Source organism: Hypanus sabinus, chromosome 19, assembly GCF_030144855.1.
Source record: "Hypanus sabinus isolate sHypSab1 chromosome 19, sHypSab1.hap1, whole genome shotgun sequence".
Lineage (NCBI taxonomy): Eukaryota > Metazoa > Chordata > Chondrichthyes > Myliobatiformes > Dasyatidae > Hypanus > Hypanus sabinus.
Window position 1 is genome coordinate 17,217,987 of NC_082724.1, and position 23,179 is coordinate 17,241,165.

The 23,179-nt window shown below is 38.8% G+C and overlaps 2 protein-coding genes across 7 annotated transcripts in view; one reads left to right on the plus strand and one right to left on the minus strand.

Moving 5' to 3' along the window:
* cfap92 (cilia and flagella associated protein 92 (putative)) overlaps positions 1–23,179 on the plus strand; it is a 247,952-nt gene that overhangs the window by 222,194 nt on the left and 2,579 nt on the right. For 5 of the 6 annotated variants that reach the window (XM_059944096.1, XM_059944097.1, XM_059944091.1 and 2 more), the window contains 2 exons: positions 2–146; positions 9,485–9,663. In XM_059944096.1, coding sequence (XP_059800079.1) covers positions 2–146; positions 9,485–9,663 — 324 coding nt within the window. Of the gene's footprint in view, position 1; positions 147–9,484; positions 9,664–13,594; positions 13,910–23,179 lie in introns of those variants that run through there. The other variant, XM_059944093.1, reaches the window with a different exon arrangement.
* The window catches only part of acad9 (acyl-CoA dehydrogenase family, member 9), a 66,789-nt gene continuing 54,841 nt past the window's right edge, over positions 11,232–23,179 (minus strand). The window contains exons 16-18 of the mRNA XM_059944099.1: positions 19,430–19,558; positions 16,253–16,325; positions 11,232–14,088 (exon numbers count right to left, since the gene is read on the minus strand). Coding sequence (XP_059800082.1) covers positions 13,988–14,088; positions 16,253–16,325; positions 19,430–19,558 — 303 coding nt within the window. The 3' untranslated portion in view covers positions 11,232–13,987. The remainder of the gene's footprint in view (positions 14,089–16,252; positions 16,326–19,429; positions 19,559–23,179) is intronic.

The window sequence follows — 23,179 nt, forward strand, 5'->3', positions numbered from 1 at the left end:
GCCTTGGAAGGAAAATGTTCTTAATGAGAACCTAAATGCAATGCTCAAGTATCGAGAGAGATGGAAATGGAGTGAAAGGCATAAGGATTTTGAACTGTACAAGAAAGTACAAGCTGCTCCAGCGCCAGTCAGCATTCACTTGGCGGGTATGTGTTTGGTTATTATTGAAGACCTTGCAAGTTCAAAACAGGATATCTATCAAACAATGGAAGTTAAAGGAATGTTTCATGTTATAGTTCTAGCACAGCTGCACACCAACTCTTCTAAAACAGGTTCTGATTGAAAGTTGTACTTTTATCCTGAACTATTTATCAAGATGACCAGTTTCTACACACTGTGACCAGTGTATGCATGCACCTATTCGTTAATGAAAATGCCTTATCAGCCAATCATGTGGCAGCTATTCAAAGCATAAAAGCATGCAGACATGGTCAAGAGGTTCATTTGTTGTTCAGACCAAACTTCAGAATGGGGATGAAGTACGATCTAAGTGACATTGACCATGAAGTAATTGTTGGTGCCAGACAGGGTGGTTTGAATATCTCGGAAACTGTTCATCTCCTGAGATTTTCAATCACAACCATCTCTAGAGTTTACAGGAATGGTGCAATAAAAAAGAAATCAAATGAGAGGCATTTCTGTGGACAAAAATGCCATGTTAACGAGAGAAATCAGAGAAGAATAGCCGGACTGCTTCAAGCTGATAGGAAGGCAACTGTAACTCAAATAGCAGGTTTTGCAACAGTGGTGTGCAGAAGAGCACTACTGAATGCACCACACATCAAAGCTTGAAGTGGATGGGCTACAGCAGCAGACGTCCACGAACGTGCACTCAGTGGCCACTTTATTAGGCACAGGAGATACTTAATAAAGTGGCCACAGAGTGTTTATCCCCTGCTAAATACTAGCAAACTCTTAAAGAGCTTATGTACCTTTTAAACTATAAGACTTGTCTATGATTTCTCTTACAAACATAATAGCAAAAATAACCTTTAATAGCTTGAAATAGTCTGAGGGTATAACTTGAATGAAACACGACCCTCTGGTGGAGTTACTGATCCATTTATTAAAATGTGTTGCTGCTGCTAAATTTGTAGATGGAGGATATTGGACAGGCATGTGAATGCAATTCACTCAGTTCATTGTGTGTAAGGCACTTTGGGAAGGTGAGAGGTCATTAGGTTTCCCGTATAAATGAAAGTTTACAGCCTTGTTTTCAGTGGGCTGCTCAGTCATAACAATGGCATTGGAGATCAGCACTCGGATAACAAAAAGAGCTGCATTTCCCATTGATTATGACAGCACGAGTACGCCCTTTATCTGCTCTACAATGAGATCATAAGCAATCTATTCATTGTATTGGATTGTGTTTAATCCAGGCTGTGTACACCCTCGTGTGCTGCTAACCACGCAGTTTCGAGAAGGTGGCTTCGATCACTGGGTACCCTCACCATCCAGGACATGTCCTCTTCTCATTACTACCGTCAGGGAGGAGGTACAGTAACCATGCTGGTGGATGCAGAGTAAGAGATTAGATGTGAGCTCCATGGCCCCAGGCGATAGATGTCCCAGTGAAGTTGATACTCAATCAAAAATGAGCACCTAACAGTAGTAGTGAGGTTGGAGATGGCATTAAACAGGAAATTAGAAATGTGTACAATAAAGGAACAGTAGTTATAATGGTTGACTTCAATCTACATATAAATTGGGTGAACCAAATTGGTAAGGGTGCCGAGGAAGATGATTTCTTGGAATGTATGCGGGATGGTTTTCTGAACCAACATGTCGAGGATCCAACTAGAGAGCAGGCCATTCTAGATTGGGTACTGAGTAATGAGGAAGGGTTAGTTAGCAATCTTGTCGTGCGAGGCCTCTTGGGTAAGAGTGACCATAATATGGTGGAATTCTTCATTAAGATGGAGAGTGACATAGTTAATTCAGAAACAAAGGTTCTGAACTTAAAGAAGGGTAACTTTGAATCTATGAGAAGTGAATTAGCTAAGATAGACTGGCAAATGATACTTAAAGGGTTGACGATGGATATGCAATGGCAAGCACTTAAAGATCGCATGGCTGAGCTACAACAATTGTTCATCCCAGTTTGGCAAAAGAATAAACCAGGGAAGGTAGTGCACCCGTAGCTGACAAAGGAAATTAGGGATAGTATCAAGTCCAAAGAAGAAACATATAAATTAGCAAAAAAAAGCGGCACACCTGAGGACTGGGAGAAATTCAGAGACCAGCAGAGGAGGACAAAGGGCATAATTAGGAAAGGGAAAAAAGATTATGAGAGAAAGCTGGCAGGGAACATAAAAACTGACTGTAAAAGCTTTTTTAGATATGTGAAAAGAAAAAGATTGGTCAAGACAAACTTAGGTCCTTTACCGTCAGAAACAGGTGAATTGATCATAGGGAACAAAGACACGGCAGACCAATTGAATAACTACTTTGGTTCTATCTTCACTAAGGAGGACATAAATAATCTTCCGGAAATAGTAAGGGACTGAGGGTCTAGTGAGATGTTAGTCATGTTAGTAGGGAAGTGGTGTTAGGTAAATTGAAGGGATTCAAGGCAGATAAATCCCCAGGGCCAGACGGTCTGCATCCCAGAGTGCTTAAGGAAGTAGCCCAAGAAATAGTGGATGCATTACTGATCATTTTTCAAAACTCCTTAGATTCTGGATTAGTTCCTGAGGATTGGAAGGTGGCTAATATAACCCCACTTTTTAAAAAAAGGAGGGAGAGAGAAACCGGGGAATTATAGACCAGTTAGTCTGACATCGGTGGTGGGGAAAATGCTAGAGTCGGTTATCAAAGATGTGATAACAGCACATTTGGAAAGAAGTGAAATCATCGGACAAAGTCAGCATGGATTTGTGAAAGGAAAATCATGTCTGACGAATCTTATAGAATTTTTTGAAGATGTAACTAGTAGAGTGGATAGGGGAGAGCCAGTGGATGTGGTATATTTAGATTTTCAAAAGGCTTTTGACAAGGTCCCACACAGGAGATTAGTGTTCAAACTTAAAGCATATGGTATTGGGGGTATGGTATTGATGTGGATAGAGAATTGGTTGGCAGACAGGAAGCAAAGAGTGGGAGTAAACGGGACCTTTTCAGAATGGCAGGCAGTGACTAGTGGGGTACCGCAAGGCTCAGTGCTGGGACCCCAGTTGTTTACAATATGTATTAATGATTTAGACGAGGGAATTAAATGCAGCATCTCCAAGTTTGCGGATGACACAAAGCTGGGCGGCGGTGTTAGCTGTGAGGAGGATGCTAAGAGGATGCAGGGTGACTTGGATAGGTTAGGCGAGTGGGCAAATTCATGGCAGATGCAATTTAATGTGAATAAATGTGAGGTTATCCACTTTGGTTGCAAGAACAGGAAAACAGATTATTATCTGAACAGTGGCTGATTAGGAAAAGGGGAGATGCGACAAGACCTGGGTGTCATTGTACACCAGTCATTGAAGGTGGGCATGCAGGTACAGCAGGCGGTGAAAAAGGTAAATGGTATGTTGGCATTCATAGCAAAAGGATTTGAGTACAGGAGCAGGGAGGTTCTACTGCAGTTGTACAAGGCCTTGATGAGACCGCACCTAGAATATTGTGTGCAGTTTTGGTCCCCTAATCTGAGGAAAGACATTCTTGCCTTAGAGGGAGTACAGAGAAGGTTCACCAGATTGATTCCTGGGATGGCAGGACTTTCATATGAAGAAAGACTGGATCGACTAGGCTTATACTCACTGGAATTTAGAAGATTGGGGGGGGGGATCTTATTGAAACGTATAAAATTTTAAAGGGATTGGACAGGCTAGATGCAGGAAGATTGTTTCCAATGTTGGAGAAGTCCAGAACGAGGGGTCACAGTTTAAGGATAAAGGGGAAGCCTTTTAGGACCGAGATGTGGAAAAACTTCTTCACACAGAGAGTGGTGAATCTGTGGAATTCTCTGCCACAGGAAACAGTTCAGGCTGGTGATTGGCTATATTTAAGAGGAAGTTGGATATGGCCCTTGTGGCTAAAGGGATCGGGGGTATGGAGAGAAAGTAGGTACAGGGTTCTGAGTTGGATGATCAGCCATGATCACACTGAATGGCGGTGTAGGCTCGAAGGGCCGAACGGCCTACTCCTGCATCTGTTTTCTATGTTTCTATATTTACGCTCAGGAGTGCTGGCTAGTTTCTGTTTTTAACTGAAGTCTGGATGCTGGGAACTAAATACTGGCCACACGACAGCACACCACATTTGTGTGCCTTATTAGATCTGGTGAAGAAACTAATATGAAGATAACTAATTTGAACTTGCTTCAGCATAAGGGGTACAGAGAGATTGAGAACAGTGGATGGTCTGGATGGGGAATCTTGAGCTTCAGTGCCTGAAATTAAACCCTGCATTAGCAAAACATCACCACCTTTGAATTGGAGGGATGTGCAAGGGTAAGTGCAGAAGAGGAAGCTTTATGAACTCACCCCTTACTTTGATCTATCTAGCTAATATTTACTTATAGATACAGTGCGAAACAACCCTTCCAGCCCTACAAGCCGTACCACGTAGCAATCCACCTATTTAACCCTACCCTAATCACAGGACAATTTACAATGACCAATTAACCTACTAACCAGTATGCCTTTGGACTGTGGGAGGAAACACACATAATCATGGTGAGGGTGTACAGGCTCACAAGCTCCTTATAGATAACGCCCCGAGCTGCAGTCGCATTGCGCTAACCACTAGTCCACCAGGGCATCTTAAACAGTGGACCAAACTTCACTAGAATGATCCTGTGCTTTAGGACCAGAAGTAATGGTAACAGATTGAAAAATCAATCAAAATGTGATCAAATTTACGCAGAAAACTTGCAATTATCTGAAAAATGAAGGGAGGCCATAGCAGATGTGACATCTAACAGACATCTTCAACATCTCTCTGGAATAGTCCACTGCCCCCTCAGGCTTCAAGGCCGCCAGTCATTATCCTGGTGCCCAAGAGGGTGATATTAACCGGCCTCAATGCCTACTGTACAATGGCACATTCCTCAGTAATAAAATGCTTTGAATCACTGGTTATGGATTGCATTAAATCCCATCTTTCTGCTTACATTGGATCCCTTCCGGTTGCTTATCACTCAGTTCAGTCCTCTGAAGATGCCACACTCACTGTACTCCAATCTGTCCTGTCCCATCTGGTAAATTGTGCCTCATATGCCAGGATGTAGTTCATCGACTTCAGCTCAGTATTTAATACGATCATCCTTTAAAGGCTGGTAGATAAGTTGTTTTCCTTGGGTCTGAACACCTCTCTATAACTGGACTTCTTGACTAAAGACCACAGCCAGTCCGTGTTGGCAGAGACTTCTCTAGCTCCATCACACTGAGCACCGGTGCTTCCCAAGTTCAGCCCACAGCTGTTCATGCTGCTCTGCCAACACATCACTGCTCAAAACGACTCATCAAGTTCACTGATGACACAACAGTGGCTGGCCTCATCGACAACGACGCTGGTAGAATGGGGCAAGCACTGCAACTTGAGTCTCAATGTGGACAGGAGCAAAGATGATTTTGGTCTTCAAGAAAGTTCAGGAAACTCAGGAAGTTCATGGCTTTTCTGTGGAGAGATTTAGGAGCACCAAGTTTCTGGGACTACCCAGTGGATGATCTCACCTGGTCTCTCAACACCAGCTCTTTGTCCAAGAAAGCACAGCAGCATCTTCACTTCTTGAGGAGATTGTGGGGGGTGAGGCATTCCCCACCCTGCCCCCCCCCCATTCTAACCAGTTTTTAAAGGAGCACCACTGAAAGGCTCCTGACCAGCTGCCAACTGTCTGGTACAGGAATTGCAAGGCATCTGATCGCAAGACCCTGCAAAGGATTGTGAGGACTGATGTGTGGATCATCATGGTCTCTCTTCCACCCATCAGAGATATTCATCAGGAACACTGCGTACACAGGATCCTTAGCATTGTCAATGATCCCTCCTACCCATCCAACAATCCCTTTGATCCCCTATCTCCAATCTTGCAGGAGGTACCGTAGCATTAGGACAAGAACTGTTAGAATAAGAAACAGCTTCTTCCCCCAGGCCATAAGACTACTGAGCTCCCTGCCACCACCCACGTCTCATCACACTTGAAGCGCCAGTAGCATTATACTTTTTAATTTGTGTGGTGAATGCATCTTATTATTTGTTAATTTACTTGTGGTAATATTACGTTGTGTTATGTGTGAGAGTTATCTGTACTGACTTGTCCACCTTGGTTTGGAGGAACATTATTTCATAAGATATAGGAGCAGAAGTAGGCCATTTGGCCCATTGAGTCAGCTCCGCCATTCAATCATGGGCTCATCCTATTCTTCTAGTCATCTCCACTCCCCTGCCTTCACCCCATACCCTTTGATGCCCTGGCTAATCAAGAACCTATCTATCTCTGCCTTGAATACACCCAATAACTTGGCCTCCACAGGCAACAAAATTCCACAGATTTATCACCCTCTGACTAAAGTAATTTCTCCACATCTCTTTTGTAAATGGATCTTCTCCGAACCCTCTCCAATGTCAGTGTATCATTTCTAAAATAAGAAGCCCAAAACTGCACATGATACTCCAAGTGTGGTCTCATGAGTGCATATTAGAGCCTCAACAGCACATTCCTGCTCTTACACTGTATACAGTGGCATGCAAAAGTTTGGGCATCCTGGTCAAAATTTCTGTTACTGTGAATAGCTAAGCAGGTAAAAGATGACCTGATTTCCAAAAGGCATAAAGTTAAAGATGACACATTTCTTTAATATTTTAAGCAAGATTACTTTTTTATTTCCATCTTTTACAGTTTCAAAATAACAAAAAAAGAAAAAGGGTCCAAAGCAAAAGTTTGGGCACCCTGCATGGTCAGTACTTAGTAACACCCCCTTTGGCAAGTATCACAGCTTGTAATCACTTTCTGTAGCCAGCTAAGAGTCTTTCAATTCTTGTTTGGGGGATTTTCGCCCATTCTTCCATGCAAAAGGCTTCTAGTTCCATGAGATTCTTGGCCGTATTGCATGCACTGCTCTTTTGAGGTCTATCCACAGATTTGTGATGATGTTTCGGTTGGGGGACTGTGAAGGCCTTGGCAAAACCTTCAGCTTGCGCCTCTTGAGGTAGTCCATTGTGGATTTTGAGGTGTGTTTAGGATCATTATCCTGTTGTAGAAACCATCCTCTTTTCATCGTCAGCTTTTTTACAGATGGTGTGATGTTTGCTTCCAGAATTTGCTGGTATTTAATTGAATTCATTCTTCCCTCTACCAGTGAAATGTTTCCCGTGCCACTGGCTGCAACACAAGCACAAAGCATGATAGATCCACCACCGTGCTTAACAGTTGGAGAGGTGTTCTTTTCATGAAATTCTGCACCCTTTTTTCTCCAAACATACCTTTGTTCATTGCAGCCAAATAGTTCTATTTTAACTTCATCAGTCCACAGGACTTGTTTCCAAAATGCATCAGGCTTGTTTAGATGTTCCTTTGCAAACTTCTAACACTGAATTTTGTGGTGAGGACACAGGAAAGATTTTCTTCTGATGACTCTTCCGTGAAGGTCATATTTGTGCAGGTGTCGTTGTGTAGTAGAACAGTGCACCACCACTCCAGAGCCTGCTAAATCTTCCTGAAGGTCTTTTGCAGTCAAACATAAGTTTTGATTTGCCTTTCTAGCAATCCTAAGAGCAGTTCTCTTGGAAAGTTTTCTTGGTCTTCCAGACCTCAACTTGACTTCCACCATTCCTGTTAACTGCCGTTTCTTAATTACATTATAAACTGAGGAAATGGCTAATTGAAAACACATTGCTATCTTCTTTTATCCTTTTCCTGCTTTGTAGGCATCATTTATTTTAATTTTCAGAATGCTAGGCAGCTGCTTAGAGCAGCCCATGACTGCTGATTGTTGGGACAAGGTTTGAGGAGTCAGGGTATTTATAAAGCTTTGAAATTTGCATCACCTTGCCTTTCCTAATGACGACTGTGAACAAGTCATAGCCCTAACAAGCTAATTAAGGTCTGAGACCTTGGTAAAAATTATCTGAGAGCTCAAATCTTTTGGGATGCCCTAACTTTTGCATGGTGGTCTTTTCCTTTTTTTTCACTCTAAAATTGTACAAAACAAAAATAATATACCAATCTTGCTTAAAATGTTTAAAAGAATGTTTCATCTTTAACTTTATGACTTTTGGAGATCAGTTCATCTTCTTCTCACTTAGCTATTCACAGTAACAGAAATTTTGAGCAGGGGTGCCCAAACCTTTGCATGCTACTGTATGTCTAGAAATGAATGCTAACATTTCATTTGTCAGTTACTTGTTTACAGTTGAATGACAACATAGTGTGTTGAATTTGGATGAAAATCACGTATTTAGGGGAAAATTGTTTTATTAGCTAAAGTCTTTAAGTGTTTGTAAACATGCAAATCTAAATATTTTAGCATTTTTAATACAAATCACTTTTTAAGTCATTGTGATTTGCATTAAACAAATAAAAGAAGTAGTTATTTCTGGTTTTGGGTCAGTAAAATCCTAATTCTCCCTAAGGCATGTTCCCTGCCACACAGTAACACTCTGTCTCAATCCATTATGTGGTAAAACACAAGGGATGTATATCTGCTTTATTTTCACATTTCATTGAAGTTTATTTTACATCCTTTCCATAATTTTGTTTGAATGCCAGATTGGTAAAGAGTGCTCAGAAAGGCAGCACACTAACGTGTGGGATGCTGAGCCAACTGGTCTTCACTATTACGTAGTACTGTAATAGTGTCTGTGAAAATTGTTGTTTTGTGACAGCAGTACAGTGCAAAGATAAAAATTACCAAAAATTCTAAAATAAGCAAGGTAGTGTTTGTGGACTGTTCAGAAATCTGATGCTGGAGGGGAAGAAGCTGTTGCTAAATTATTTTGAATCCTGTATCTCCTCCCTGATGAGAAGACAGTATGTTCAGGATTGTGAGTGTCTTGGGCAATGGAAGGCGGTCTGTTGAAGATGTGTCTGATGTAGGGAGGATTGTGCCTGTGATAGGGTCGGCTGAATCTACAACCCACTATAGCAAGGGTTCTCAACCTTTCTGTATGCCACAGACCAATGCAATTAAGGAAAGGGTCCATGGACTCCAGGTTGGGCACTACAGCCTCTGTACCAGTCAGAATGTTCTCCACCTCACATCACTTGAAATTTGTAAGATGTGCCAAATCTTCTCAACCTCCAAACAAAGTAGAGTAGCTGGCATGACTTCACCATGACTGCATCAAATTGTTGGGCCAATGGTAGAACTTTTGAGATGTTGAAACTGAAGAATGTGACCCCTCAGGGAGGGCAGATATGTGTTTTCCGGACATTCCTTTCCTAAAGTCCATAAACATTTCCTTGGTCTTGCTGATATTGAGTGCTATATTTTGTATAATTGTGACATTTTTGTTTTTAACTATAAAATACTATATATTTTTTTAATTTTAGGTGATACTTTAAGAGCTGAACAGCTTGAAAGCATTCACAAAGATTATGAGAACTGGCATAAAAAGCTTAAACCTTACAGAGACACTACAAATCCCATGTTACCATCAACCAGACTAGAAGCTAAGTTGGAGTTAGACAATTGTGTGACGGTCTGCCTCAAGCCGGCAATTTTTCAAAAGGTACTGTCCCACATATTTTACAGAACTTGTTTTCTGATGGGTCTGCACAGAAAATACTTCCCTCCCCCATTCTTTTTCTCATCTGCTGTTTGCTCTGAAATACCAAGGCTCCCAGGGTTACAGATTTACCTTTCAGGAATCTGACCTTATGCAAATTCTCCCATAATTTTGAATCATTTTTCGAGCTAGTAGAGATAAAAAAAATCATGGGATTCATTAATGATTAGATACAGTTTATATTTAGGTTTGTTAGGGGGCAATTAGTGAAATGAAAGAATTATAGCAGATGTACAAGACGTACAGCAATTTATTTAATCTTATATGGAAAGTCATGTCTAGCCAGTTTTTCAAGGAATTTACCTTGAAAGATAATGAAGGCAAGGCAGTGGATGCTATCTACATGGATTTTTATAAGGGATTTGACAAGGTCCTGTACGAGAGGTTAGTCAAGAAGGTTCAGTTGGTTGGCATTCAAGACGAAGTAGTAAATTGGATTAGACATTGGATATGTGGGTACTAGCTTCTCTGACTAGTGGAGTGCTGCAGGGATTGGTGCTGGGTTCTTTGTTTGTCATCTGTATCAGTGATCTGGAAAATAAGGTGGTTAGCTTGATCAGCAAATTTGCAGATGACAATTTGGGATTGGGGATGTACTGATACAGCGAGGAAGACTTATCCCGGCTTTCAGTGGGATCTGAACCAGCTGGAGAAAATGGGAGAAGGAATTTAATGCAGTCAAGTGTGAGGTGTTGCCCTCTGGTAGGACCAACCAGGTAGATCTTCCACAGTGAATGGTAGAACAAAGGAATCTGGGAATCCAGGTCCATAATTCATTGAAAATGGCATCACAGATTGATGGAGTCAAAGGCTTTAAACAGGTAAGAAAGCTTTAAGCACATTGGCTTTCATATATCAAAGTATTGAGTACAGAAAATGGGATGTTATGTTGAAGCTGTAAAAGACATTGGTGAGGCCTAATTTGGAGTAATGGGTGCAGTTTTGGTCACCTACCTACAGGAAGGATGTAAACAAGGTTGAAAGAGTACAGAGAAAATTTACAAGTATGTTGCCAGGACTCGAGGACCTCAGTTATTAGGGAAGCTTGCAAGCAGACTTTTTCCACTGAGTTTGGGTGGGAGTACAACTAGAGGTCATGGGTCAAGGGCAAAAGGTAAAAAGTTTAAAGGGAACACGAGAGAAAACTTTGTGGGTGGTGAGAGTGTGGAATGAGCTGCCAGTAGAAGTGGTGCATGTGAGCTCAATTTCAATGTTTGAGAGATATCTGGATAGCTATGTGGGTGCAGGTCAATGGGACTAGGCCAGTTAAAATGGGTTGGCAGACAAGATGGACCGAAAGGCCAGTTTCTGTGCCATACTTTCCTATGACTCTTACAGCCAGTTCTCAGTAATAAACCCTTGATTAACCTGCGATATTCTTTTAAGTGCTAAGATCATTACAAAGACATGCACAAAAAATCCTGACCTTGGTAAATTAGGGCTAGTGAATTCTGAAAAAAGTATTCTAACCATTGTCTAATATTTCACTGAACATAATGCTTGACACTGTATTTCACAAAAATCAATAATTTATTCAAAAGTGAATACATACATAGAACTTGTTTTTCCATAATTTAATACTAGTTATCTTTGAAATTAAAGAATGCAGTCAAAAGTCCAGTGGTTTTAGCAATAACTACCATCAAGTGAATTCCTGAAATTGACCTCTAGTAAATTTTTTACAATTCTATTTAAATTTTCTCAAACAGCTGAAGGCTGTTTCAACTGCTGTATTCATTTTGAATTTTTGTTACATCAATCCAGACTAATCAAGTTGCAGAAACTGGCTCTACTCTTGAAGTAGTTTGATACATGTTATTCAAGGTACCTTGTTCAGGATATGATAAACCAGAAGTCTAGATGCAAGTACAATGTTTAATAGTAATTCTTAAAAGGTGGCATTCTCCCAGTATCCTTGCCTGATCTTATCTGTTGTGTTCCAATCTCAAACTGTCACTTAAGATATTGTATTCTTATTTAAAAATAATTCCAAACTTTATCACTGTACCCTGAGATTTTATTTCATTCATTGGTTTTTAACTTTATAGACTGGTTTTTATTTATTTTATAGAACTTGTATATCTTAGTCTAATTGAGAAAAAGTCAGCCAGAACAAAATTTCTCAGTGCTTAGTATTTTATACCTCTTTCAATCTGGTCATTTTCTGAAACCTGGGCCACCATACTGCTCACTTGTTTTGTCCTGATGTATAGATGTGTGACTTTCTTTCTTGGATACCGAGGATTACCTCAAGCCCAAAGTCAGTTTGGTAGGATGATTCACATTATCCTATATCCATGCTTATTTTTGATGAGTATCATATTGACTTTCCATTAGCCATTATTCTGCTTTTCCAGTGCCAAAGATACATAATTATTCCCAATATAGAACTCTTAATAAGAATAATTGCTGTTTTCTGCTCTTCAGCCAATTTTATTTATTTGCAGGATTTAACCATGAATCTTGTTTTGAACTTTGGTTTAATCTCATTGCATAACTTTGTCAAGTGGCTTTTGGCCTTCCGAAATAGTAAACCATAATCTGTTGGAGACCTTATTAATCCCAAAAAGCCAATGCATAACTAGAGCTACAATGGATACGCCTTTACATCTTTCTTTCAACCAAAAGATTTGCCACACTGTTCAGTTGTCAGTATTAATTTGTTCACAGTCAGAAACAGCCTCTGAGATAAATATAACTTCAATATTCTCACCCAAAAAGTGTTGCCATTCCCATAACATTGTTTGCTTTTACATGTTCTTTGGCCACCTACTCCATTTTTTTTTTGCCATTGAATTTCATAGTAGGGCTTTCATATTCCTCTAACTATAGCCTATCTAAAACTCCTCTGCTCTATATTCTATCCAATAATGACAAGTATCTCCAACCCACAAAGAATCTCATTTTTATGACCTCTGTATGCAGAGTTCAGTGTCACGCCCAGTCAGTCCATCCATTTTACCCTCAACTTCACCACTTTCAGCTGGCATCAAATGCTTTTGATTAAGATTCCAAAATGCCTGAGACAGAAGTTAAAATATCTCCAATAAATTGGAGAAACCAAGAGAAGACATTAACAACCATTATATAAAACAGCACTGGATATATCTTACTAAAACGAGCGACCAAGAGGGCCCCATTTTACTCAAAATTAATCTAATTTTAAAGCTAATCACACATAATTGTTGGTATTCTTGATATACAGATCTCCAGATTGATAGGTTAAACAGATGCATCAGGTTTAAGTGACAAGCATAAATGGAAAATGCATCTAATACAACTCATTGCTACAGCATAGAACACAAGTAAATTGCTGACCTCAGTCATGACTTTCTTAATCATTTTCTTTTATCTAGATTATTGGTACTTTAGCAGAATTGATTAGATATCAAATGAATTATTGATTCAACCATGAACCACTTAATAAATGTGAGCTAATCCAATTTCGCTAATGGCTGCTTACAACTCTAGCTCAACCAGCTCCATTGCACACTTAACTGGGAGAGGTTCTGACCAACTATCTGCACACAGTTATCTGCTATGGAAGAATAGTCATCTGTTCTGATTTAGGACCAAATGAATTCCGATGGGACACCTCTAGGCACTTAATTGAATAATCATTAAAAATTCCCTGAAGCTAACCATTTATCCTGCCATAAATGTGCAACAAACTAATGGTGACAATACTCTCTCACAACTGTTCTGTATTTTTAAGAATTGGTTCAGTGTGCTATATTAAACTTCATGATGTGATTGTACAAATGGCTACCTTTCCAATCCCAGGACTTTAATCATTCTGAAACCTATAATGGAAACAATATCATAGGTTAGTTTTGATCTCAAGTTAAAACTATTTTTGTGCATTTTTTCTCAGCATGTACTGAAGTAGTCACATCATCAATGCCTGAAAGCCAAATAAGGATATGCTAAAGACTCATCATTCTCAAGAGAACAATATAATCATTCTAAGATAATGTATGCCCAGTTAACTGATTCATCACTTGACAATATTTGTAATTTTTGTATAAATTAATGTAGACCATATTTAAGTGGCTTGGTTATTTCGATCATAAATAAATTGCTTTAATCTGTTATTCAACAAAACTTTTGAATTATATTGTACAATTAATCAAAATTATGTACAGAATTATTAGTTTTAATTATTAAGTAAATCATACTTTTTATCAGATGTTTACATATGTTTTATTGTCAGGTAGTTACATCCGGGTTTATTTGCAACTTGACCATAACCACGATGAAATATTTCTTAGAAAGTTCGATCAAGTGGGTGTGAGCAAGTATATGCTCTCTTGTCCAGCACTTGCTGTGCTATTTTCTTAATGCTGTCATCAAGATTTTCAGGAGAATCTAATAAATAAGAAAAAAGCATTAGGGAGCAATATCGTTGATCAGCACCTGATGAAGTCAAGAAAAGTGATATAGATAAAACTGGCAATATTGGCATTAAACTAGAAACAGTGCAGAAAAGATCTGAGGATGCTGTCAGAGCTTAGGGGCCTGAGTTACAAAGAGAGGCTGCATAGACTACAACTTTGTTCCCCTAGAAGCAGAAGATCGATGGTGACCTGATAGAGATTTATCATTCATATCTGAGAACTGATTTGCTGTGCTCTTCTCTCAAAATGTGGTCATTTTAAAATCTCAGTGAACGGAACATTACTACCTAGTCTTTTGGCAAAGGACTTTGATTTTAAACTTAACATATTTAATTTCCCTTCTACTCTCCCATCTTGCTGACAGTATCACAATCAAATTTTTCATTTACAATCGAGTAACTTGGTAGACAAGCATTTACAGATCAAGTAGTGGCACTGTGCTACAATAGCATCCAGTACAAGATAAATATTAATGTTTACTTCTGGATTCTGAGAAAGAGCCAAGGATAGATTCAAAAATGCACAAGTATCCCCATTACAGAGTAATGATTAACGTTTGCAATTTTGCATTAAAAGATTATCCCTGTGCACAGAAGAGATTTTTTAAAATACCAATCTTATTCATCTGTTACACAAGTCAATGGATAATCTACAAAAAGGTTTCACTAATCCATAAAAATAACAAATCCTCAAAGCCCAACTCTATATATTAAACTCACTCATTATAAAGCTAAAAACTTTCTGTAAAGACAAACCTTGCCAACTTTGTTCATGTTATACTTAAAATATTTATAACATTTAGAATCAAGTACACTAATGATCAAAGAGCCCCATGTGGCTCTGGAGCCGCAGGTTGCCGACCTCTGGTCTAAAGGAACCACTCCTTCCTAAGAGTTTCACTATTTCTTCCTTAATGACAACTTCAAGCATTTTCCCGACTACAGATGTTAAGGTAACTGGCCTGTAGTTGCCTGTCTTTTGCCTACATCCTTTTTAAAAAAGTGGCATGACATTTGCTGTTTTCCAATCTGCCGGGACCTGCCCAGAGACTAGAGAATTTTGGTAAATAATTACCAACAGGTCTACTATAACCTCCGCCAATTCCTTCAGCACCCTGGGATGCATCCCATCAGCACCAGGGGACTTATCTACCTTCAGGCCCTCTAGTTTGCTCATCACTATCTCTTTAATGACAGTGATTTTATCGAGGTCCTCACCTCCCATTTAGTCCGTAACATCTTTGAAGGGTTTCTGTTGCAAAATGTAATTATTCCATACATTACCAAACACTCTGGGAATTGCCGAATACAAAAACAAATCTTAAAGTAAGGCTTAAATGATTTCTCCACAAATTACTTCCCTATATTTGATAACTGCTCACTCCTTAGTTGGACTTTAAAAAAACTCATAACTTTATTCATTTGCAATACTAGAAATTTCTATGCCCAGTCCAACTCACACAAATTAAATTACCAGGTTTTCATGTTTCTGAACAGTCTTTTGTGATCAAGGATGGCAAGTTTCCACTCCAGTTTTTCAGGTATTTGAGGTGGCTGAAGCATCAAATGAGAAATTGGAAGATTCTGCCACATGTTGTGCTTTACACAGTGGGTGGGTGGCTAGTTGTCATGGACTCCATGCACTGTGCCTGCATAGCTTTCAAGTCTTACTCTGAGCTCCATCATGGTGATTAACTTACAGGTAACCTCTACTATCCATTAAGAAATCATACCAGATACCTTACATTACTGCATCTCCCCCCGCCCCATGATCACTTCTGAAACAATGTAGTTCAGTAGAATTACACTAAATATTTCACAGTGCAATTAAAAACAATTTCAAACCATTAATGCAGTCATATTTTTTGTTAAAAGGTCAAAATTATGCAAGATAATTGGCCTGCAAAATTAATTGTTTTTTTCTCTAGAGATGCTAACTGACCTGCTTGCATTTTCAGTATTCTCTACTTCCACTATCCATCCTTTTGGACATTGTTTAAGTTTTCTGTTGATAACTGCCCTTTCCAATGCACATTGCTACAGACAACAGCACCTTCAGTTTTTAATGTAAATGTCAACCCTTTTATGCACTTCTTAACACCATTTACTTTTCATGAATTCTTGTTAAGTACGTACTTTTCTGTAGTTTCGCCATTTGATAGTTATTCTGGAAATGGGCCTCCGAGCAAAAGGTGTTGGCAAGTAAAATCTGATGACAGAAACAGAACATGTGGGAAACACTTCAGAAGATCATGTCAAACCAAAGAGGAAACAGCTGTTAGCTATCTGTCTCCTCCTGCAAAATCCCTTAATTCATTTTTCTATAAAAAATACAAACAGAAATACTAAAATTAACCCCAATATGCATTTTAAATAAAAGAATATTAATAGTTCAGAGACCATGCATTATCCTTGTGATCTTTAAGTGTTACTTAAAAGGTTTGAATCACTTTTCAAGAAAGCTAAACACTTGCTATACATTGTGTTAGATTTAGACCAGTCCTGTGAAAATCTGATGCAGTTATCTTTAAATTCCCTCTCACTAACAATACCTACACTGAGGGAAAACATTTCTAACTTATTCAACCCCTTCAAAATTTTATGTTCCTCAATCAGATTCCTTCAGCCTTCTCTGTTCCAAAGGAAACCAACCACCAGCCTTTCCAATTTCTTCTCATAGCCTCTTGTATTCCCTCTGGAGAATCAGAGGGATCTTGGGGTCCAAGTCCATAGGACGCTCAAAGCTGTTATGCAGGTTGACTCTGTGGTTAAGAAGGCATACGGTGCATTGGTCTTCATTAATTGTGGGATTAAGTTTAAGAGCCGAGAAGTAATGTTGTAGCTATATAGGAACCTGGTCAGACCCCACTTGGAGTACTCTGCTCAGTTCTGGTCGCCTCACTACAGGGAGGATGTGGAAGCCATAGAGAGGGTGCAGAGGAGATTTACAAGGATGTTGTCTGGATTGGGGAGCATGCCTTATGAGACTAGGTTGAGTGAATTCGGCCTTTTCTCCTTGGAGCATTGGAGAATGAGAGGTGACCTGATAGAGGTGCACAAGATAACGAGAGGCATTGATCATGTGGATAGTCCGAGGCTTTTTCCCCGGGGCTGAAATGGCTAGTAAGAGAGGGCATAGTTTTAAGGTGCTTGGAAGCAGGTACAGAGGAGATGGCAGGGGTAAGTTGTTGTTTTTTTTGTTTGTTTTTGTTTTTTTTTCGCAGAGTGGTGAGTGTGTGGAATGGGCTGCCGGTGGCAGTGGTGGAGGTGGAAACAATAGGGTCTTTTAAAAGACTCCTTGGATGGTTACATGGAGCTTAGAAGAGGGCGATGGGTAGTTCTAAGGTAGGGACATGTTCGGCACAGCTTTGTGGGCCGAAGGGCCTGTATTGTGTTGTATGCTTTCTCTGTTTCTATGTTTCAATGCAATTGCATCCTTCCTTATAAGAGAGGCAAAAAGCTCTCCAGCTGTGACTGAGCCAACACTTTATTATACCATAAGCCACTCTTATTTTTTTATGAACCAGCCAATGAAGGCAAGTATCCTGTTTACCCCCAGTGCTGGTGCCTTAAGGATTCCTTGGACATCTACACCAAGGACACTGTGCCAAGTCTACACACATGAAGGGAAAGGAATGACTACAGGACACTAGGGTATCTATAAAGTAATTTAAATTATTCTGAATTAGTCAGCTGCTTTAAACATTATAGAAATGTGTTTTAAAATTATTTATCTTTTTGTTTTTTTTACTTATATCATTAACTTTCAATAGTTCAGTTTCTTCCACATATTCTGTTTTCCTCCCACAGTCCGAAGACATATCAGTCAATAAGTTAACTGGTCATTATAAATTGTTCCCTGATTAGTATCAGATTGAAGCAGAGGATTGCTGAGCGGCAAGGCTCAAAAGGCTGGAAGGGCCTGTTCTGCACTGTATATTTCTGAATGTTGGAGGTACTCACAAACATTCAAAATCCTTCACAGGTTTAAATACTAGCTCTTGGGATATGACTAAACAGGCTGTCAAAAGTTTGTTTCATTCGTTTTGTCACTGGGTTCGTACTGGGCCTGGCACCACATCAGGCAAGATTCTGCCTGGGGCAGTGCTAATTTCAATCAGGTTTGCAAATTAACTTAAGTAGATCAGGAAAAGGAGTGTCTGAAATGATGAATCGCTGGTGTGTGAGCTGCTGACAGCAGGTTCTAGGCCTTAATGTATGAATTATAATACAGCTGTCATTTCAAGATACAGCTATCTGCTTTACAAGTAATATTTGTACCTCTAACGCATGAAAAAAATACACTGTACTTGTTTGACACAAAGCCAAGGAATATTCTGAAGCACTATCATTTTACATGATGATACTGTACTTCAAACTTTGATTTAAAAAAAATCTAAAATTTAGATTAAAAAAAAGCTTAACATTTTCTTTAATTCCACAGAAATCACACTAGAAACTTAATTATTAGGCAATTCCATATGAATGAAATGTGGCAGCTCAACTGAGACTGGTGGTGTATGTTTAAATTTATACTTCTGCATGTGCAAAAAAAAATCTATATTCTGTGAGCTGAATTCATCAAAGCAATCGACTGAACAGTTACCAGCCTAGAACTACCGTGTGCTTGCTCCATCTCTGGCTAATTAGTCATGACAACCACAAGATAAGTCAGCTCGATCAATCAGTGGCACAGTTTTGAGTGGGAATCAATTGAAAGGTGGTAGTTGTGAAGATCAACAGCTAATAAGCATTTGTTCCATAAAAGAAAAAAAAATTGAAATACTGCTGTCCATTGGAATAAATGTAGATAAAGCAAAAGTAATAGCTTACAAAAATGTGGAATATTTTGGATCATATTTCAAGTAGCATCAAGGCAAAAAAATCAGAGAGGATGATAGAGCAGAAATACTCTTGTGAAACCAAGAAGATGTTTTTGGAACTGCTGGCCTAACTCAAGCAGAAAGATGCAACACTGTTGAGAACAGGGCTTGTGCATTATAAGGCACATCAGGAAATTGTTAGCATCGTTTGATTTCGATCTCAAGTAATCCCAATTGGAGAGATGTTAACCAGAGAAAAGAAAAAAATGGACTCATTAACTGGCTGCTTTCTGCATTCTGCAGGCACATGGCAAGATATATTTGACAGAACAGCAGGTAAATTAGAAAGCAGATAATGAGATAACATCTAACATTTTCTGCACCCAATATAAATATAGAAATATTCTAATCTCCTTCCCAATTGACAGTTTATTTTTTAACTGTAGATTTAATTGGAGTAATAATCATTGATTAGGTCATAGATACCTACCTCATGATCATGATTACGGAGGCCAATGCTGATTGAGCGACTAGCTCTTGAGATAACTGCTGTCATGGCATAAAGATTAATAAGAACATCGGCTACTTTCTTTACCACCAGTTGCTCTTCCACTATAGTCTTTGGAGGGAGGTGCATGCGATCCATTGAAAAACATGAACAAAAAAATAAATTTAATGTTGTTATATTAAGATAATTTCATCCTACTTAACCTACTTATTATATTTAATAACTATTCTCCCTAATCTAGTTAATTCACTCCACAAGTATGCATTCAAATTATTATTTTAAAAATCTCTGCCTCTTTGATATATCTACATTTAAACTAACTCAGTACTCTGAATTACTGCATTAAAGGTGATTATAAATTTGTTTTCATGCTGGTAAATGTCCTCTTGATCTTTTCCAGTGAAATTCATACACTTTAACATTTTGGTATGAAATTAATGAACTGCTAATATAAGTAAGTTGGTACAATTCTAAAAAGAACACAGAAACAGGCGGCTCAGGGTGTATATATACATAAGTTATTATAATTGGTCAACAAAAAACACATGGGTCCCTGGAGCTTGTAAGGAGAGGCAGAAAGTGAAAGACATTTGTCAGACTGAACTCATAGTGACTTCTTGGATGGAAGTCAAAAATGGGAGTTATCTTGTAGAAACAAATCATCTAAATATTTTTCTACTGTGGAGAGTCATGAAATCACACCACGTAATTACAAAATGCGGTGATCTCAAGTCAAGGACAGAGGTACAGTGGGTTGGTCAGGTTCACAAGGCCATCATATGCATATGCCTTAAAACCTTAGGAATATAAACTTACAGAAATGTCATTTAAAACATGAAAATTAGATGGAATGGTAAATCCATTTAATATCTCAATTATAATCACTTTTCTCTGGAGTGACCGTCTTGAGGCTCAACACTATAGCTAAGATGCTGAAGAAATAAAGGTTCAGTTGAGATTATTATTACTACTACTACTACTAAATTTGTAGTTAGGAGTCAACTACAATGGTATGATTTGGAACGGCAAGGAACTTTGTTCCTCAGTTCAATGAACCCCTTCAGTGTTTTTAATTAATCTTGTAGTTTTTTGGTTGGTTTTGCTAACACTATTTTTTAATTCCAGATTTATTCAAATTTCAGGATATGAACTTACTGATCAATGCTCTAAATCTCTGCATGGTCATACAATAATATAATCTATATATATTATCTCCTATGATATTGTCTTGTGAAAGAGTACATTAATAAGCATACACAGTTCTCATTAGAAAAGGAATTACGTCTTCCCCAGCATAGGAACGTCTATCTTAAGTACAGCTAGCACCTACAAATGAGTGCCTGGGGGACCTGTGGAATGGATTTTCTAGCTGCTGTGGGCTGCAGGCATCTTCCACTGCCTGAGAACTTGGCTCTTCAGATTACCCTTTATAGGTTGGTCCCAGGTTATGACTCGTCCATAATCTGGGGCTACCATGTACTAGGTAATTTGAAAGAGGCAATTAAAATTATCAAGTACAAGCAAGCATGGACCAAATGACATATGGGCGACACCAGATATAAAATTAATAATAAAAGTTTTAGAAAGCGAAAGATACATCAAGAAGAATGTTGCTAGTGGCTGAATTAGGCACCATTCTCAACAATGCTGGATAATTCTGAGGCTGGAACAATGGTGATAAATTGTTTTGGCATTAGTATAGTCTTGTCAGATCATATCTTCTGCTGCGCAGATGGCAAATTCTGTAAAATTTTACATCTTTCTACAGAATGGTAATAAAGGCTCCAATTCAGAGTAGGACTCTGAATAGTATTAATTTTTCTCAAAAGGAATCAATGTCAAGTTTTTTTTAAGCACACATTATAATATTTAAATGAAAGCAAGAGTTAAAATGGCCCAGACTATTTCCTCTAGTGATAATGACAAAAGGGTAAAAATTGGCTGTAGCATCAGAAATAACTGTTCTTTAAAATAATGCAATAATTTTTTTTCTGAGAGAGAAAACGTGCCTCAGTTTATTTAACACCTTATCTGAAGTAGAACACCTCCAGCATTACAGATATTTATTCAGCCTAAGTTTTGTGCTCAATTGTCTCACACTCCAACCACCTTGAACTGATTCCTCAGGGGGAAGATAAACAGCTTCTCTAGGCTTGCTGCATTGCTGGAGGGGCTCCACACTGCATCCAATGTTAAACAAAATCAGAAAATGCCAGGGACACTCAGCAGGCCTGGCAGTATTTGTGGAACGAGAAGCACACTACCACCTCCTTTCAAGGAAGCTCATTGCTTCTTCAACCCCACGTGTTTATTCTATTTTTGTGCTTTCCACAGATGCTGCCTGACTTGCTGAGTGTTTTGGGCACCTGGTTTTTATTCCACATGTAACACCCTTCTAATGACTTCATTTTGCTTCTTTATACTTCCATTGAATAAAAAAAGTCCTTATAGAGTGCCATTAAAAAGTTTGAAGAGCTCTCAAAGCACTTTCCAGCCAGAGTGGTTTTAAAGTGTGAACTCTATCACGGTGCAGGAAACACTTCGTTAATTTACGCACAACAAACTTGCACAAAGAGCAATGGGATGATCACCAGATCAATGTTTTAGGGATGTTGATTGAATGGTAGTAATTGGCTGTGACAAGAAAGTAACTGCTTTTCTTTGAAGCAATGCTAAAATATCTCACATCTGACTGAGAGAACAAATGGGCCTCAGCTCAATATCTCGTCCAAAGGGTAGCCCCTCCAAAAGTGCAGCAATTCATTGGTTCTACACTGCACAATCAGCCTGAATTTTGTGCTCAAATTCATGAAGGAGGACCATTCACTATTTCTCTATTATCTATGGTGCATAAATGCTGTCAGTTTTACTTTGGACTTTAAGGCTCAATAAGATGTAAATGGCAGCACTTTGTGGTATAGGAATGAATGTTAATTCCCTCTTTATTTTTATTCTGGATCAACATTCAGGTAACGGCAGTAGCACCAGTTAGCCACATTTACAGAAGCTATTCCATTTTCTCACATTCAACAGTATTCATTATTTAAAATTCATGCTTAAAATTCTAACTTGATTTGCCTCCCCCAGGTGACAAACCTCTAGTGATCCTGAGATCATACATTCTGAAATAAATCAGTCATGACCAGAGTAATGTAATAACTGCACTGATATTTTATACATTCTTAATAAACATCAGCTCTGCTTTTCTTACAAATGTAACTGCAGTTTTGTTATAATCATTTGAATTCAAAAGCTTTTCCCCCCCACATCTTGCTCAGCAGGGACACAAGTGTCCTGATGGGTTTCAATGTGAGAATGAGAATGATAAATAAAAGTCTTCTTGCAGCCTTTGAAAGGAGTGGTGCTGAGGCTGGTAACATTACCACAATCAGGTTTATTATCCAGAATGACATACCTTGGTTATGGTAAAGGAACCGTTTACAAGAGAAAATAAACTTAAGGGCCGTCACAGGTAAAGCTTTTAAGTGAGTTGTCAACTCAGATTTTTCCTCAAATCTCTCACCCTTACATGCAATTTAGGAAGAGACTTCTAGTCTATTGAGTCTATGCCAGTTCAGTCAATTCTGTCAATCCCATTCCCTAACTTATTTCATTGCAACCCATTGTTCTCCACATGGCCAATTATTTCCATTCTGATGCACTGCAGGCAATTTACAGAAGCCAATTAACCTAACAACCAGCACATCTTTAGCAGTGAGAGGAAACCAGTGG